Source organism: Apodemus sylvaticus, chromosome 5, assembly GCF_947179515.1.
Source record: "Apodemus sylvaticus chromosome 5, mApoSyl1.1, whole genome shotgun sequence".
NCBI lineage: Eukaryota > Metazoa > Chordata > Mammalia > Rodentia > Muridae > Apodemus > Apodemus sylvaticus.
Window position 1 is genome coordinate 42,214,606 of NC_067476.1, and position 20,082 is coordinate 42,234,687.

At 34.6% G+C, this 20,082-nt stretch overlaps 1 protein-coding gene across 3 annotated transcripts in view; it reads left to right on the forward strand.

Moving 5' to 3' along the window:
- Positions 1-20,082, forward strand: part of Slc4a10 (solute carrier family 4 member 10) — a 179,051-nt gene that overhangs the window by 75,205 nt on the left and 83,764 nt on the right. The window contains exons 7-9 of one of the 3 annotated variants that reach the window (XM_052181140.1): positions 7,396-7,484; positions 8,367-8,456; positions 19,917-20,074. In XM_052181140.1, the coding sequence (XP_052037100.1) occupies positions 7,396-7,484; positions 8,367-8,456; positions 19,917-20,074 (337 nt within the window). Of the gene's footprint in view, positions 1-7,392; positions 7,485-8,366; positions 8,457-19,916; positions 20,075-20,082 lie in introns of all 3 variants that reach the window. The other 2 variants (XM_052181142.1, XM_052181141.1) reach the window with 2 other exon arrangements.

The window sequence follows — 20,082 nt, forward strand, 5'->3', positions numbered from 1 at the left end:
TCTTCTATTTATTACACACTATGAAGCCAACAAAAGTAGCTAAAATCTTTTTTTTTAATTTTTGATAAATTAAAGACACAGAAATGAAATATAGCCTTTGTCCTTGACTGACTAAAAGCACTGGTATTACACAGAAGCATGCTTATGGATATATATGCATAGATATCCATATATATATATATATATATATGGATACAAAGTTCACTGAAATTATCACAAGCATGCCATGGCATATACAAGCTTATATTAGTAGATTCTACTGACTATTCTGAAGATACAGAACTAACATCAAGACAAATACTATATTTAAATTAATTCATATTCAAAATTATAATTTGATTTAAAACATACATATTAATGTGAAATTAAAGATTTTATAATTTGAGATATAAATGTAGTGGATTACCTTTTAAAAGGAAACTTGAGGACAATTTTATTAGATTTTAAGAGAAAAACATCTGGGTGGACAGGACAAATGGAAAGTTCTGGCAACTACCTAGAGGAGGAGAATAGAGAACAGAAAAATCATACCGTAGATTGTTGCTTTTATAGTGTTAATATTTATTTTGTTGGCCAAGGTTAAGAAATCCAATTTAGATATTTAGTAACTTTTATGGAAGATTTAAGTTTGCTTGATTCTTAAAATCTTACTAAAATATCCCATGTTTTAATTTTCCAAAAATTTTGAAATTTTGGGACAAATAAAGTTTTCGTTTCATTACATTTTTGGAAATAAGACAATAACATATAGACCAAAGTATGTTTATTGAAACAGCCAATCATCATATGTGATACAATTTCTATATTTTTTACCTCAGTTTTTACTGAGCATAATGTTTGTATTTGAAATTTTAGGTACATTTTAGGGAAAGGGAGAAAGGTGTGGAATTTACTGACTTGACCCTCTGTTGTCATATGCAGACCTGTACTCACTGATGGTGACTGAAACTTCCATTACAGTTAGGGAGAGAGGATGGTCTTCCAGCTGTGAGTCAAAAGTCTACATGCAGATGTGTGTAGAGATAGCATTTACAGAGAGGACTTTTGTTTTATCTGTGAAACAGCTTAGTTTTTCTAAAAACTAGAATCTGAGTAATTCTGTTGCCATCTGTACAGTCAACCTTTATATGAACACATACAAATCTTTCCAGGGCATGTGTTATGGTAATAGAAACTTGGAAGCACTTATAATAAGATTCATATATCCAATTAAGTATTGTTGTGCAGCATCCTGTCAGCGGTGGTTTCTAAGCCTAGGCTTCTAACACCTCCTCATGACTCTGTTTTGCTTCCTCACACACTTTACATAATTATGTGTTCTGAGAAGTCTGAAAATATGTATAGACTTTAGCAATTTAGAAGTAAGTCTCTTACCCACAAGTGAGAAAGACCTTTACTACCAAGGTTCTCAATCTACTTATGGACTCTATAAACTGACAAACTTGAGATAAACAAAGAAATTGGAACTCAAAGCATAAATATAGAACTGACATTCTGTTTCAAAACATGGATTAAAGACTTAATTTTTTATGGTGCAATAGTAAGAGGGGATGCAATGGAATCTTATCATCTAAAAGCATAAATGTAATATTCTTTTTATTTTAAAAACACGCTTGAGCAAAACATTTTACTCAAAAAAATGGGCTTTTCCTTTTTTAACACTATAAAATTAAAATTAATAGAGGATTTTCTTAAAAAAAAACTTGACAATAGCACAAGTTTTCTTTAAAAGAAGTAAAGATATAGAAATGAGTTCTCTACCCTTGTTTAATGTGGTTTTGTTTTAGGATTAAAATTTAAAGTGTCCTCAAAAGTGAAGTGATATTTACATAAAGAACCATATAGAATAAAGTTTCTATTTCCTTAGTTGAATGATTTGGGGTATGTTACCTTGGTTGTTCTCTCAAGGATTAAACATCCAGATACTGCTTTTCAAATGCAGGTCTTCTTTGTTTTATATGTTACATAAAAAATAGTTTATTTTCTTTCCCTTTCATTTCCTAGCCCATGTTTTCTCTCTGTTACTTTTCCCTAGTGATTTATGTTTTTTTCCAGTCTCACCTACAAACCTCTGCTGTATATATGTATATGTTACATGTATGTGTAAATGTTTGTATTCTGCACGTCATCCTCAGGGTTAAGATGCATGGCGCTGTGGATTCACCGTGCATCTTTAATGCTACCATGCTGTGTTTAACTTTCACTTTTCATTAGGAATCAAAACTGTGAGAATTAAATGACTGATTCTGATGTTTCAATAGAAAGTGACAGTTTCATTTGGCAAAACAATGGCAAAAAATAATAGAAAATATATTTACTTTGACATTAGAACCCTGAAAAGAATACTGAAATGAAAAATATCAAGACTATTCAAGTCACTTCTTGAATCCAGAAACACATTTCAAACACAAATGTGACTTGTGTTAGATGATAAAGAAACCAAAATACATTAATGCTTCTATTTATCATTTCTGTCACACATTCCCTTACACATAGAGACATTTGTATTGCAATTCTGTTGTAAAATGATGTTAATTTACTGCTTACATGTTTTTGATAATTATTGGGACTCATGACTTCTGTAGTATAGGATATCTTCACCCCCCCCCCATCCATTACTACTAATTTCTAACTCTTCTCCTACTTCCATGCCTTTCCTCCCTCTTAGTAAGAATAATTTCCAGTTGCCATTTTTATTTAGAACCTGGAAGTTACAAAGCTTCTGCTAACTTCTTCTAATTTACTGTTCAGAGTCTTACATGCAGAGCACTTAGATTTAGAAGGATGGGCTATGTGTTGAACATTCTGAACAAGGGCTATGTGTTGAAGCCCTTCCATCAGTATCCACAGATGTATTGTTAATGATGTTTCTTTGTGGTCTTTAAACTTGCTACTGCCTCAAAATTACTTTTCTTATGATGCTGTACTATTATTCCCAGATGCATGATGTTTTTATATGTTTAGAGATTCATTTTATATTTGGAGCACAGTGTTACTGTAAATAATATAGCATGTGGTATTTATTTCTCATAATGATCTACTTTGAAGGAGAAAGCTAGAAAATTACTTAATATGGCACATTAAGAAAGTCCTATATATGAAAAATGTAAACATTTCTACTGTTAAAAGAAAATTAAGATTATGTTAATTATTAACAGAGTTGATGTATCTGTTTAGAGCTGTATTGTCACTGAACTGTGGAAATTGACTACATTTTAAGAACAAGCATATTTCTATGATAATATGTTTAAAGTTTTACTCTCTTATTTAAAACTAATTTTTTTCAGGCATACCAACTCTCAATAATCAATGACATGAATACTCTGTTTTTGAAGCGTAACTCACCAAATCATAATTTCCTAAAAGTTTATATCTCTCTCCATGTTCTCTATTTCCATAAAGATGTATTGCTGCACATATATTTAACGTTGTCATTCATCTCTGTATCTCTTCATTTTGCTGTGTCTTGTGTCTGTCTCTAACAGGCTCATCTCATCTCTGTACTCCCTCACCTCCACCCTCTGGGTGCTCTAAATGCGTTGAAGGTTCTGAGGTAGTGTAATCCGGCTTGGACTCTAGGATAATAGCACTGTACCTACATGTCTTCATCCCAGTTTCCTTCTACTACGTACAATTTATACTGGATTAACCAATAGCAAATACTGACATATGTAGGATATAAATTATTTAATGATTGATCTAGGCTAGATAAAAAAAATGTCAAACTGCTATTTTATATCACTTATTCACACAGTGTGCATATAGGAGTGAGCTATAGGTCAATCAACTATGAGTCAAAGAAAACCAAACAGGTGCTAATATATTGCTAGATACCCTATACTTTAATTCACATATAATAAAACAAATTAATATTTTATTAAAATAAACTTATATTTATTACTTAACATTGAATAGAAATGATGGTGTCAGATTTCTCAAATATTTACATATAAATAGTTATAGACCTTTATCATGTTTTGAATAAATTTCATGATGCCTTAAGATTTGCATATTACAATAGCTAAGGTAATCTAAGTTTACAATGTCATTAATTACATGAAATTTTATCTGATCAATTATCAGTGCTCATGGTGTAGGAATTAGAAAGAAATAGACAAAATTACTTGCTTTTAAACATCATGCTAAAGTAATTAGAAAAGCTATCATAAACTAATAGTATACTTGCAAAGTTTCTAAATATTTAAGAATTTATTTCTAACTTTTAACTATTTTTCCCCTGGAGAGGAAAATATCCTTGCAAATTCTTTTCTTTTCTATTAGAAATAGTCACTGCACCTATGAATGAATGACATTTTTTTAAATAGAAGTGAGCAATTGTGTTAAAATCCTTCCCTGTATTTGTCCATTCGTCTTATATGACAGTCTTTGAGTTCATGAAGCACATTTTGAAATCTAAGCCCATCAACTTCTTTCGAGTGGTGATCCCTGAATTAAGTAAGTTTTAATCAAGGAGCGATAATGGACAACAATTATCCAATGACAGCTATCCTATGGACTCTAGCAATTCTGTGGACTATTACAATGCATGCATTTTATAACAGAATATAGAAGCTTTATTTAAAGTATTGTAATTTCCCCTAAATAACATAAGCTAACCTTTTAAACTTAATTCTTAAATTATACCTATAGATTTTCAGTGCCCTACAGAGTTTTCAAAAATCCTTATTTATATTATTTTATTTTAACAATTTAATGTATAGATTTAGAAGTAACACTTCTAAATGATTCTAAATTCAGATTTTAAATACTATTTAAACCTTGAATGACTTTAGATGTGACAAATATATTCATGTATTATTCTAAAGTATAGAAGATACAAATACTTGTGGTTTCTATACCTATACAGAGGATGTTTGTACTATAGAATACATTCTTTCCTCTCTGTACTATAGTACAAGTTCTCTCTATTTGTCTGTACTCTAGAAATACATAGCTCTTACTGTCATCTAGTGTGCTTCTTACTTGATATTCAGATCTAGGTTATTATTAATATCACTTAAAAGATTCAAAGATCATAGTTTCTAATTCACTTTCTGATGATCAGTTTTATAAGGTAATATTTTACACTTTTAATTCTTAAAACAGGAGTAGCAAAGAAGAGTAAATTTCCAAATACTTTATTATAGTTATCACAAATAGCAACATACTAGTTATCACAAATATTTTCCAAATGAAATGTAAGTGCCAATGTTTAATAACCTGAATATAGCTTATGAAATATTGTCCCATATATACATACATATATATATATGTGTGTGTATATATGCATATATGTATATATATATATGTGTGTGTGTGAATGAAAGAAAAAACAGATTTCTTTCAAATTAGAAATTCTAGCATACTAATCCTGGAAAGGCTTGATCCAGCATTGTAGGGGAGTACCAGGACAGAGAAAAGGGAGGGGGAAAGATAGGAGAATGGATGGAGAGAAGAGGACTTATGACATATGGGGGGGGGGGACTGGGAAAGGGGAAAGCTTTTAGAATGTAAACAAAGAATATAGAAAATAAAAAAGAAATAAAAAAGAAATTCTAGCATATTTGCTATCTGATTTAATCTCATCAAAGTTGGTTTTGTATTAGGTTGACTCTTTTTGTATGTGTTTTCTTATTATGTAAATGATATTTCATGTAGTTACTGGCTACGTGGCATAAATTAGTATAAGAAAACATATATATATGTTTATTTAATTTTTTTGTAACATGAGTCTTACCACTTAATTTTACAGAGCATCTAATAAATTTAGGTTTAAACATATCTAATGTTCCAACTCATGCAATTATGGAGAAATGTTGTGAAACTGGTGATTGAAGACATCTGTTAGTAGCACAAATGCATTATGTAAAGGCTTTTTAAAAATAACAGTTATTATTTTGAGAGCGGTAAATTGAACGGCTGCTGCTGAACTATGCAGTCGTAGCTGTGCGTTGCAGGTAGAGACGGGAGAATGTACAGTTTGTCTGACTTCCCTTGCGGGTGTGCATTACCTTGAATTATGTATTCAAACACGAGAATCTGTGTCCGTGACGACACTGAGGTTAACTCCCTGTAAAAAGTCATTGGCTCTTTACCGTCACAAAATATATTATTTTTCTGTTTTTGATGGAAGCAGAAAAATATCTAAATTCTAGAAGTATATTAAATCTATTCCTTTCTCACAAAGTGATTTTAATCCAGAAAATGTTATCTATTAACAGATTATCTCTGACTGTCGGCCTTACTAGTCTAAGCAGTGAAATAAAAAATTGTGTTGATCAGCAAAAAGAACCAAAAAAAAAAAGAAAAAAGAAAAATGAAGAAAATTTCTGTAACCATTTAAGGGTGTTAGAGAAGTTCAGAATTGGCAGTAATTGAAGGGGATGAAAATAAAGTTGAATTCTGAATAAAACAGGGATGCCAGCGTGTAGAGAGAAAAGGTAGTAGGCACGGGGAATAGTTCTCATGTTTGAGATCCATGAAAGTAAAAGCGGCATTTTGAAGCCACTGAGTTAAAAATGTATACATTGCCACAGCTTCAATGAATTGGCATTGCCCATTTCACAGCGTGAGTAAAAAGATGGGCAGAGAGGAGGCTGAGGAGATGAAGCAAACTGAGTCGACTATAATGCATTGCTAACCGTGGCATATTTCAGATAGCCTGTGCTTGCAAAGGCTGTTGCATGGTAAATGATGGACTTAGTATCTTCTGGTCATTGTCACACCCCAGCTCTGTGAGCCTCCTAACTAATCTCACCTTTCACACAGGGAGAGACCTACTTCATAATTATATTTTCAATAAAATTCATGGAAAACCAATGCAACTCTAGTTTAGTGATCTTTTCTTGCATAATAGATGAATAGCACAGCTTATGTAACTGAATAGTTATAGACACAAATATCATGTGTGTCCAGTAAGCTCCATTTCTAAGTTTTATTGCTAAAGAGCATAGTGTTTTGGATTTTTAAATGTAATAGAACAGAAAAATATTCTGAGCATTTACCAATATTCATCCTTTTTTATATTGTCAAAATTTCTTCAGTCAGAGCTTGAAAGTTATGTCTTTTTAAAATATATACTATTAGTTGATTGATATTTAGAATTCAATGAACTTTAAGTTATGGTTAAATTTAGTTAAATTTTGTAGGCATCTTTTCTTCAAAGAGATTAACCATTTAGTATTTTAACTTGATAATTGGCTTCACTGTTCTTGATTTCTCCCATTTCTATCTGTAACTGATAATCTTTGAATTGATATAGTTCCACTTAATTGAACATTCATGCTTATGTCATAAGCTTATTAAAAATTCTACTTAGTTTGGTTAAAGTGCAATTCATATTTCTCCCATTATAAGTAATTGTCTGTATTCTGCAATAACAATCTCTTTTAGCAGGTCAGGCTGTCTCTCCTCAGACTGCTCCAGCCTGTGCTGAGAATAAAAATGATGTCAGCAGGGAAAACAGCACTGTAGACTTTAGCAAGGTAAGTTCTCTTCCATTTAAGTAAGCGGCTAAATCACTAGTAGAAACTGCTACTTGTTGCCACATTTGCATGTCTTTATTTGACTTCTCACTGAAGCTTGAAATTGTTATAGACCAGTATGAGAGTTCAGTCTACGTGTAAATTTTAAGAATCATCTTTTGGATACAGCCACTTGGAGTAATACTTGAAGTAGAAGAGACACGTGAACATCATAGGCTTAATTGGTTGTTTAAAAGTATGTGCTAGATTTTCTTCTTAAAAAAAATCTTCCCATTATTTGTACAAAAACAAGTCATATAATATCAATCTCTACCATTATTGTATTTAAGGAGTCAGTAAAGGAAACCCTAGTAGGTAAAAGAGCAGAACTTTAAATAAAAACACATAAAAGACTTAAGACTTATTATGGTGAAAACTACTTCTAGTTGTATATGATCTAAATGAAATAATTTGTTTGAATTTATACTAAGAAATAATGAATTAGCAAAAATGAATGGATTTTGGTCAATATATCCCAGACTTGTTGCTGTGCACTACAGTAGCTGTGGCATAATAATTGTTGAAAAGAACAGAGAGGTTTCAAAATTGGTCAAAAAGAAGCATGTTGAACATTTTTATCTGAGTGGCTGATATTAAGTACTATTTTGGTAAAGCCCTTAGCACTAGCTATAGTGGGAGGAAGTGGGAATGGTCTTCAATCTGAGGAAGTAATCTAAATAAAAGTTCTGAAAGCATTAATGGTAATTAATGGGACCTGTTTTAGGTTCCCAGGGATACTACATTCCCAAGCTAGACCCAGTTATTGCATGCTTTCCCTCCGATGCCTGGAAGACTCTCTGGGGGCATGATGTGTGAGTTTAAGTGTGTTAATTATGCGTGCAGGGGCTGGGAGGCCAACAAAAGGGGCACACTAGTCCATGTGGGATGAAACAAAGGCTTGACAAAGGACCTCCACACCAGCAGGAGAGAGAGGTGAGGGGCAGGCTCTGCTTCCACAGCAGCTCAAAGCTCATTTCACTGTATGAAGGCATGTGATTCAAATATTAAACCCATTTAAATGTGTTCCATCTGCCACTCTAAGAGTTATATTTTTAAAGCATTATATCATCATTCATCTGCAAGTTATAATAAATCTGTCACAAACTGCCATAAATTAAATTTCTGCTGTTCTTAATTCAAAACAATATCTTAACATAAAAAATTGACTATCTTATAACAATGGCGTATTTGATGTTTTTTAAGAACAGTGATTTTTAAATTATGTAGATCATTATTTAAATAAATTAACTTTAAACTTAAAAAAATCATACATTGAATTCTATATTTTCATTTCATCTTGATGTTTTTATTGACCTATCTTCATAGCTTTCAAAATTAATTGATCATCATTAAAGAGAAATAAATAAAGATTGCCAATTAAAGACAGTGGTATCATCCCTAAGCCCCTAACAATTAGAACTACATAAATGTGAAAAATAAAATTTCTATCTTTTAATTCTTCCCTTCATTGCTGAGTTTTCATTTTCTGGGTCACTTAGTGGAGAAGTTTGAGCCAGCCATCTGCATCTCTCTGTATTTTCTCCATAGCATTGCTCATTGGAAAGAACAGATCTTTTGAGAAAGAGCATGCAAACTTGAATGCTAAATGTCTAACATCTATCTGTTACTGTTTCCGGAGAATCTCTCTAAACTGCAGCATTATAATTGCCTAAAGCAAGTATGATAAATATTTATTGTTCTGTTGTACAGATTTAATAGAATTAGGGCCTGCTAGAGAACTGAGCATAAACTAACTACTCAAGTGTCTTGGTCAGGGTTTCTATTCCTGCACAAACATCATGACCAAGATGCAAGTTAGGGAGGAAAGGGTTTATTCAGCTTACACTTCCACATTGCTGTTCATCACCCAAGGAAGTCAGGACTGGAACTCAAGCAGGTCAGGAAGCAGGAGCTGATGCGGGGGGCCACAGAGAGATGTTTATTACTGGCTTGCTTCAGCCTGCTCTCTTATAGAACCCAAGAATACCAGCCCAGAGATGGCACCACCCACAAGGCGCCCTCCCCCCCCGATCAATAATTGAGAAAATGTCCCACAGCTGTATCTCATGGAGGCACATCCACAACTGAAGCTCCTTTCTCTGTGATAACTCCAGCCTGTGTCAAGTTGACACACAAAACCAGCCAGTATATAAAGAAAATGACTACTGCATTAAGATTGGGAATGATAGTGTCAAGACAAATTTCAGACTAGATTTTTTTGTTTGTTTTTTGTTTTTTTTAATATATTTTTAATTGAATATAATCTTCATTTACATTTCAAATGCTAAAACCTTTCCTGTTTTCCCCCTCCCTGAAAACCCCCAGCCCTTCCTCCCACACCCTGCCTCCAAGTATATGTGACTCCACCAGACCTACTCCCACCCTCCCCTCGATTTCCCTTTTTTTGGGGCATCTATTGAGCCTTCACAGGGCCAAGGACCACTCCTCCAACTGATGCCTGACAAGGCATTCCTTTGACACATTTTTTGGTTGGAACCATGTGCACCCCTTGGTTGATGGTTTAGTCCCTGGGAGTCCTGGGGCATCTGGGTGGCCTACATCGTTGTTCTTCCCATGGGGCTGTATAAACCCCCTCAGCTGCTCTGGATCACCCTCCAACTCCTTCATTGGGGACCCCATGCCCAGTCCAATGGTTGGCTGCTAGCATCTGCCTCTGTTTGTGTAAGGCTCTGGCAGGGCCCCTCCAGAGACAACCATGACATGCTCCTTTTGGTATGCACTTTTTGTTCTCCACAATAGTGTTGGGGTTTAGTGACTGTTTATAGGATGAATCCCCAGGTAGAGCAGGCTCTGCATGGCCTTTACTTCAGTCTCTGCTCCATACTTTGTCTCCTTTATTGCTCCTGTGAGTATTTTGTTCCCTTTCTCAGAGGAACCAAAGCACCCCCACTTTGGTCTTCCTTCTTCTTGAGCTTCCTGGCGTCTATGAATTATAACTTGCTTATTTTGAGCTTTTGGGCTAACATCCACTTATCAGTGAGTGCATACCATGTGTGTTCTTTTGTGATTGGGTTAGCTCACTCAGGATGACACTTTCTAGTTCCATCCATTTACCTAAGAATTTTATAGATTAATTGTTTTTAATAGCTGAATAGTACTCCATTATGTATATATACCACAATTTCTGTATCCATTCTGTTGAGGGACATCTGGGTTCTTTCCAGCTTCTGGCTATTAAAATAAGGCTGCTATGAACATAGTGGAGCATGTGTCCTTATTACATATAGGAGCCTCTTCTGGGTATATGCCCAGGAGTGGTTTAGCTGGGTCGTCAGGTAGTACTATATCCAATGTTCTGAGGAACCACCAAACTGATTTCCAGAGTGGTTTTACCAGCTTGCAATCCCACCAACAATGGAGAATGTTCCTCTTTCCCCACATCGTCTCCAGCATCTGCTCTCCCCTGAGTTTTTCATCTTAGCCATTCTGACTGTTGTAAGGTGGAATCTCAGTGTTGTTTTGATTTGCATTTCCCTGCTGAACATTTCTTTAGGTGCTTCAGATCCATTCAAGTTTCCTCAGTTGAGAATTCCCTGTTTAGCTCTGTATTCCATTTTTTAATAGGGTTATTTGACTCTCTGGAGCCTAACTTCTTGAGTTCTTTGTATACATTAGATATTAGCCCTCTATCGAATGTAGGATTGGTAAAGGTCTTTTCCCAATGTGTTGGTTGCTGTTTTGTCCTATTGACAGAGTCCTATGACTTCCAGACCAGATTTAATGTGCTGCTCTCTACTGAATCTTCAGTACCTTCCACAGTGCTTGACATGGGGTTTTTTGAAGGGATCTGTAAAATTCAAAATAGTTTAAGAAACAAAACAAGAAACATTTATAGTTTTATAACCTGGTAGAACAGAGAATTGGAGTTTGGAAAGAGTTGCTGTGATCCAGCACCTTGGAAACAATTCTTAGTGTCAGATTTTGAAGGTATGCCGGTTAAGATGTTTTAACCTAATTATTTTAATTTGGTTGTTGATTTATTAAAATTTAGCTAATCTCCACATTACTGTGTCCATTTCATTATTTTAAATCTTATAATATGGATCATAAATCTCAGCAGGAAATTGAGATATCAAAAAGCTCTTTTTCATGTATGTAATTTGATCCTATGTTCTATCAACCTTCAATCTGCACAACTTTACAATATACAGTGATTAGGCCCATCTGTTTGTTAAGTAAGGAATTAACATAATCTATTACATCAGATTATAGCTCAATTATGCCTTAAAAAATTAGGTGCTTCAAAATACTACTTGTTTTCCAAAATACTATGTTTTTTTTAAAAGAGTAAAAATGGCTATTGTATGTCAACAGAGACTCTTATTTCTTCTGCCTAAAGAAGAGTTCCATAATTAGCCCCCACCATCTTTTGCATTTTGGCAACTTTCTGCTGTGCATGAAGCATATGAGGAGAAAGAAACCTTAGTTGTCTCATTTAGACAAAAAAAAAAAATGAATCCTGTAGAACTTAAAAATGCTACCTACTGTAGACCCAGTGTGGACACTGTTTTGCTAGAAAGAACCTGTTTGTTGCCAGGCTTTCGTTAATAGCCCTAAGATTTTAACTTTATCCTTAAATTTCCATGTTCTTTTCTTTCAGCATTAAGTGTGGGCCTTGGGCAGGCAGCTCCAACTCCACTGCGGTCTTCTCCCTCATCTTGTTGCCTAGAGATAAACTGTTTACACCAGCACTTTAAGTCCCAAATAGCTAGGATCAGGCATCTTTCCCTTCTGGCATAACGGTGGGGCCCACAGAGTCTAGAAATATGGTATAAATCCAGAGCTCCCAAATGTATCTTGACTCTTTCAAGGTTCTCTACAAAGCACTAGAAACTTCCAGGCTTTCTCTATGTTCACTTCAAGAGTTTGAATTCATTAAAGTATTTTCTTAAAAATACATTATAACCTAGACCCCCCCAAAAAATCTTTTGTTTATATTTTTATAAATATATACAAGATCAAATTTGTGACTCTTAAATGTAATTTTCTGTTTTAATAAAAAGTGTGATATTGCTAAATGAGATTCTTTATAAACTATAATCTAATGTAAGTATAAAATATAAGACTATTCCAGGTATAATTCAATCTGAAAATATGAAAGTGATTAATATATTACAAAATCTACCACCTTCTCAAACTCAATATCTCATTCAAGAATAATATAATGAATGCAATGTAATGATTGATCATAGATACATGAGTATAATTTATTATATTTAAAATGAAAAGATAAACTTGCTGATCTTGAAATCAGATTCTGCATAACTTTTTCTAGATAATAGATATCAATTATATATTTGATTTAATGTATCAAATCATTGATAATGGTCACAGGTTTTTTTGTAAATTAAATTCTTTCATATGTTATGCAATCCTTGGTCCAACCTATTTTCAATTTAAAACAGTTAATTCTGTATTTGTACCTTCTCTGAGGTAAGGATTTTGATAGCAAAGACCAATAGTTGTTGAACAATAAATGAATTTGGTCAAAGTGCTCTAGGTAGAATTTATACTTCAAGCATTACCAATAAATTTTATATTAATTATAAATTATATGATTTTATTTTTAAATTAAATTTTATTACGTGTGTGTGTGTGTGTGTGTGTGTTTACGTTGGTGTGCTACTGTGTGTATGTAAAAGTGAGAATAGGATGCTGGGGTCAGTTATCTTCTTAAACAATTTGGGCTCTAGGGCTTGAATTCAGGTCTTAGACTTCATAGTAAATGCCTGAGCCATCTTACCGGCTTCTAAATTTAAATTTTGTTCCATTGCATTAATATTTTTTCATAATTTTTCTGCTGCTTGATAAAATTATTTCTTTTGTGCTTAGAAAATTTTGTAAGACTTTATTACTGATTTCTCATCGCCCTAAGAGCAGTGAAATGGACTGCTCAGATATAGAGAGATATGTAGCCCCATACATGCCAGGCAGTGCAGGTAGAGTCCCCGTAACCTAATGTTCAGGAAGCAGAGTCAATGGATCCCTGAAGCAAATTAAACAAGTAGACCAAAGGAACCAGTGAGCTCTTGGCTTAAGAGACCGTCATTTTATAAGCTGGATGAAGGCAGATATATGACATTAACTTCTGGCATTCACATATGCATATGCTTACATACAGGTAAACATGTGCATTTACCACGCTCATGCATATTTACTATAACAATGAATATCCCAACACTTACAGAACATAGACACTCTCTTGTACATTTCATGGAATATTTTACAGGCAGTTATAGCAAAAGTGTAACTATTACTAGTTTTAAGTTTCCAATAGGAGACAAGAATGAACTTTGCTTATCTATGAAATAAACGGTTAGATTCTACAAACAAAAGAAAACCAAAATACATGGCATGTAATAATCATCACACACACTTCATATCACACATACTCATATTCATATATCCAAAGGGTACAAATGATGGAGCTTGTAGCTTATACTATTTGTGAAATACTTTTATCTACACACACTTAATTTCATAGAGGATTCTTTCCTTTAAGATAAAAATATGACTACAATATTGACAGAATGATATTTTTTTAAGTTGTGTTATTTTTCAATATTAGAAATGGTATCTAGAACTGGTCAAATGCTAGACAACTGTTCTACTGTTACAGCTATATAAACTACAATATTTAATTCTTTTTTTGTGTTTTTCTTTTGGCACTTTGTCAGCATTGTCCTTTTTTTCTGTATTCTTTGTTTACATTCTTTATGATTTTTCCTTTCCCAGTTCTCCCCTCCCCATAAGTCCTATAAGCCCTCTTCCCTCTGCCCATTCCCCAACCAACCTCCTCCCACTTCGCTGTCTGGTAATCCCCTACAATGCTGCATTAAGCCTTTCCAGGACCAGGGCCCTCTCCTTCCCTCTTCTTGGGAATTATTTTTTTCTATTATTTTCTTTTTTTATTCGCTTTATTCTTTATTTACATATCAAATGATTTCCCCTTTTCTGGATCCCCACTCCCCGCAAGTCCCATAAGCCCTCTTCCCTCCCCCTGTTACTCCATCTACCCCTTCCCGCTTCCCTGTTCTGGAATTTCCCTATACTCTTGCATTGAGTCTTTCCAGAACCAGGGGCCACTCCTCTGTTCTTTTTGGACATCATTTAATATGTGGATTATTTCTTGGGTATTCCAAGTTTCTAGGTTAATATCCTCTTATCAGTGAGTGCATACCATGATTGATCTTTTGAGACTGGGTTACCTCACTTAGTATGATGTTCTCCAGCTCCATCCATTTGTCTACGAATTTCATGAATTCATTGTTTCTAATGGCTGAATAGTACTCCATTGTGTAAATATACCACATTTTTTTTATCCATTCCTCCGTTGAGGGACACCTGGGTTCTTTCCAGCTTCTGGCTACTACAAATAGGGTTGCTATGAACATAGTGGAACATGTGTCCTTATTGCATGTTGAAGAATCCTCTGGATATATGCCCAGGAGTGGTATAGCAGGATCCTCTGGAAGTGCCATGGCCAGTTTTCTGAGGAACCTCCAGACTGATTTCCAAAGTGGTTGCACCATCTTACAATCCCACCAGCAGTGGAGGAGTGTTCCTCTTTCTCCACATCCTCGCCAGCACCTGCTGTCTCCTGAGTTTTTTACCTTAGCCATTCTGACTGGTGTGAGGTGAAATCTCAGGTTTGTTTTGATTTACATTTCCCTAATGATTAATGATGTTGAACATTTCTTAAGGTGTTTCTCAGATCTCCGAAGTTCTTCATGTGAAAAATCTTTGTTTAGCTTGGTACCCCACTTTTTAATGGGGTTATTTGGTTCTCTAGGTTCTACCTTCTTGAGTTCTTTGTATATATTAGATATTAGCCCTCTGTCAGATTTAGGGTTGGTGAAGATCCTTTCCCAATCTGTTGGTTTACGTTTTGTCCTTTTGACAGTGTCCTTTGCCTTTCAGAAATTTTGTAGTTTTATGAGGTCCCATTAGTCAATTCTTGATCTTAGAGCATAAGCTATTGGTGTTCTATTCAGGAACTTTTCCCCTGTGCCCATGTCCTCAAGGGTCTTCCCCAGTTTCTTTTCTATTAGTTTCAGTGTGTCATGTTTTATGTGGAGGTCCTTGATCCATGTGGAGTTGAGCTTAATACAAGGAGATAAGAATAGATCAATTTGCATTCTTCTGTATGCTGACCTCCAATTGAACCAGCACCATTTGTTGAAAACACTTATCTTTTTTCCACTGGATGCTTTCAGCTCCTTTGTCGAAGATCAAGTAACCATAGGTGTGTGGGTTCATTTCTGGGTCTTCAATCCTATTCCATTGATCTGCTTGCCTGACATTCTAACAATACCATGCAGTTTTTATCACTATTGCTCTGTAGTAAAGTTTGAGGTCTGGGATACTGAATCCCCCTGAAGTTCTTTTACTGTTGAGAATAGTTTTAGAATGATTTAATATGTGAGTTGTGTCTTGGATATTCAGAGCTTCTGGGCTAATATCCACCTATCAGTGACTGTATTCCATGTGTGTTCTTTTGTGAATGAGTTACCTCACTTAGGATGATATGTTCCTACCACTTGCCTAAGAATTTCATGAATTCATTGTTTTTAATTGCTGAGTAGTATTCCATTGTGTAAATATACCACATTTTCTGTATCCATTCCTCCACTGAGAGACATCTGGGTTCTTTCCAGCTTCTGGATATTATAAATAAGGCTGCTATGAACATAGTGGAGCATGTGTCCTTATTTCATGCTACTGAATCCTCTGGGTATATGCCCAGAAGTGGTATAGCAGGGTCCTCCAAGAGTGTCATGCCCAGTTTTCTGAGGAACTGCCAGACTGATTTCCAGAGTGGTTGTACCAACTTGCATTCCCACCAGCAGTAGAGAAGTGTTCTCTTTCTCCACATGCTGGCCAACACCTGCTGTCTCCTAAGTTTTTAATCTTAGCCATTCTGACTGGTGTGAGGTGAAATCTCAGGGTTGTTTTGATTTGCATTTCCCTAATGACTAATGATGTTGAACATTTCTTAAGGTGCTTCTCAGCCATTCGAAGTTCTTCAGGTAAAAATTCTTTGTTTAGCTCTGTGCCCCATTTTTAATAGGGTTCTTTGGGTCTCCGGAGTCTCTCTTCTTGAGTTCTTTGTATATATTGGATATTAGGACGCTGTCAGATGTATGGTTGCTGAAGATCTTTTCCCAATTTGTTTTTGGTTGCCGTTTTGTCCTTTTGACAGTGTCCTTTGCCTTACAGAAACTTTGTAATTTTATGATGTCCCATTTGTCAATTCTTGATCTTAGCTATTGGTATTCTGTTCAGGACTTTTCCCCTGTGCCCACTGGGATTTTGATGGGGATTGCATTGAATCTGTATATTGCTTTTGGCAAGATGGCCATTTTTACTATATTAATCCTTCCAATCCACGAGCATGGAAGATTTTTCCATTTTCTCAGGTCTTCTTCGATTTCCTTCTTCAGAGACCTGAAGTTCTTGTTATTCAGATCTTTCACTGTTTGGTTAGAGTCACACCAAGATACTTTATATTGTTTGTGACTATTGTGAAGGGCGTCATTTCCCTAATTTCTTTCTCAGCCTGCTTATCCTTTGAGTATAAGAAGGCTATTGATTTGCTTGAGTTGATTTTGTAACCAGCCACTTTGCTGAAGTTGTTTGTCAGCTATAGGAGTTCTCTGGTGGAGTTTTTTGGGTCACTTAAGTATACTATCATATCATCTGCAAATAGTGATAGTTTGACTTCTTCCTTGCCAATTTGTATTCCTTTGACCTCCGTTTGCTGTCTAATTGCTCTAGCTAGAACTTCAAGTACTATATCGAAAAGATATGGAGAGAGGGGCAGCCTTGTCTAGTCCCTGATTTTAGTGGGATTTCTTCAAGTTTCTCTCCATTTAGTTTGATGTTGGCTACTGGTTTGCTGTATATTGCTTTTACTATGTTTAGGTATGGGCCTTGAATTCCTGTTCTTTCCAAGACTTTTAGCATGAAAGTATGCTGAATTTTGTCAAATGCTTTTTCAGCATCTAATGAAATGACCATGTGGTTTTTCTTTGAGTTTATTTATGTAGTGTATTGCATTGTTGGATTTCCGTATATTGAACCATCCCTGATTACCTGGGATGAAGCCTACTTGATCATGGTGAATGATCGTTTTGATGTGCTCTTGGATTCGGTTGGCAAGAATTTTATTGAGTATTTTTGCATCAATATTCATAAGGGAAATTGGTCTGAAGTTCTCTTTCTTTGTTGGATCTTTGTGTGGTTTTGGTATTAGCATAATTGTGGTTTGGTAGAAGGAGTTGGGTAGTGTTCCTTCTGTTTCTATTTTGTGGAATAGTTTGAAGAGTATTGGTGTTAGGTTTTCTTTGAAGGTCTGATAGAATTCTGCACTAAAACCATCTTTTCATGTGCTTTTTTTTGGTTGGAAGACTTTCTGTGACCCCTTCTATTTCTTTAGGGGCTATGGGACTGTTTAGGTGATCTATTTGATCCTGATTTGATTTTAGTATTTGGTATCTGTCTAGAAAATTGTCCATTTCCTCCAGATTCTCCAGTTGTGTTGAGTATAGGCTTTTGTAGTAGAATCTGATGATTTTTTTGAATTTCCTCAGTTTCTGTTGTTATATCCCCTTTTCATTTCTAATTTTGTTAATTTTGATACCATCTCTGTGCCCTTTGGTTAGTCTGGCTAAGGGTTTATCTATCTTGTTGATTTTCTCAAAGAACCAGCTCCTGGTTTTCTTGATTCTTTGTATGGTTATCTTTTTTTCTACTTGATTGGTTTCAGCCCTGAGTTTGATGATTTCCTGTCTTCTACTCCTCCTGAGTGAATTTGCTTCTTTTTGTTCCAGTTTCTTTCAGTTGTGCTGTTAAGCTGCTAGTATATGCTCTCTCCAGTTTCTTTTTTTCACTCAGGGCTATGAATTTTCCTCTTTGCACTGCTTTCATTGTGTCCCATAAATTTGGGTATGTTATGCCTTCATTTTCATTAAATTCTAAAAAGTCTTTGATTTCTTTCTTTATTTTTTCCTTGACCAAGTTATCATTGAGTAGAGTATTGTTCAGCTTCCTTATGTATGTGGGCTTTCTCTTGTTTTTGTTGCTATTGAAGACCACTCTTACTCCATAGTGATCTGATAGGAGGCATGGGATTAGCTCAATCTTCTTATATTTGTTGTGGTCTGTCTTGTGACCAATTATATGGTTGATGTATTTAATTCTTTTAATGAAATATATCTACATGTACTGTTTTATTAACAGCCATGTCTTACATATAGATTAATACACATCTTTAAATAGCTCTGCTAATGCCTTAATTTTAGAAACACTTTTCTTTTGAGATCATATTAAAATTATATCATTTCCTCATTTCCTTCCTTCCTCCAAGACCTCCCATATACCTCCCATCATGCTGCCTTTTAAATTCATTTCCTCTTTTTCATTATTAAATGCATATATATGTATGTATATTCTTAAATGTAACTGTCTCATTCTGTATAATGTTACTTATGTCCATAAGAGCTACATTTAAATATTTTATTAATTTAAAATGTCTTGGAATATTATCTTCTAATTTTTAAGACTTCAAAAGAATTAGCTGGTCTAAAAAATCTTCTTAGCCTTATTGATACACAGCAGAAAACTCTCTCTCTCTCTCTCTCTCTCTCTCTCTCTCTCTTTCCTCCCTCCCTCTCTCCCACCCCTCTCTCTCTTGCTCACTCATGTATTCCCAGTTTTATCCTTGGTCCAGATTCCATTAACATAATGTCATAAAAAATTACTAGGGCAGATAAACTCCTAGTCCCCTAAAAACAGTGTTCCATAAAAAGCAACCCAAATGAGTGAGAGACAAGAAATAGGCCGTGCAAAGTTTAAAGCCACTGCTTCATTTTCATTGGTGCTCCACGCATAAAAATGATTTGTATTTAAAGACTATTCTCCATGCATTTTCAGACATCACCCTTTAGTCTCAGCATTTCCTCCTTTTAGTGGTCCTTTTTGTTTTATTTTCATTCATTTAAATCATAGGCATTTCATAGTAGAAATTCACCTATGGATCTGCAGTAATCATAAATGCTTTTAACCTAATTTTTCTTTATTCTGTTATATCTCCATTATATGGAGAATTATGTAAACTGAGGAATTTGTCAGGCCAAATATACAGTATGAAGTACACAATACAATTAAATAAAAACAAATGTTTTTATATTATACTATAAGAATATATTTTACTTATAATTTATATTTTACTTATATTATTCTATGAGAATATATTTTGAAGTGGACATATGTTAAATATTATTTGAAATTTCTCAGATTCATCTATTATAAAATATTAAATCTATTGACACAATTTTTCACAATTAAAAGATTTACTTGTGATGCTCTCAGGTTGATCTGCATTTTATGAAAAAGATTCCTCCGGGTGCTGAGGCTTCAAACATCTTGGTAGGAGAACTGGAGTTCCTAGACAGAACTGTGGTTGCCTTTGTCAGGTTGTCTCCAGCTGTCTTGCTGCAAGGACTGGCTGAAGTTCCAATCCCAAGCAGGTAAAAGT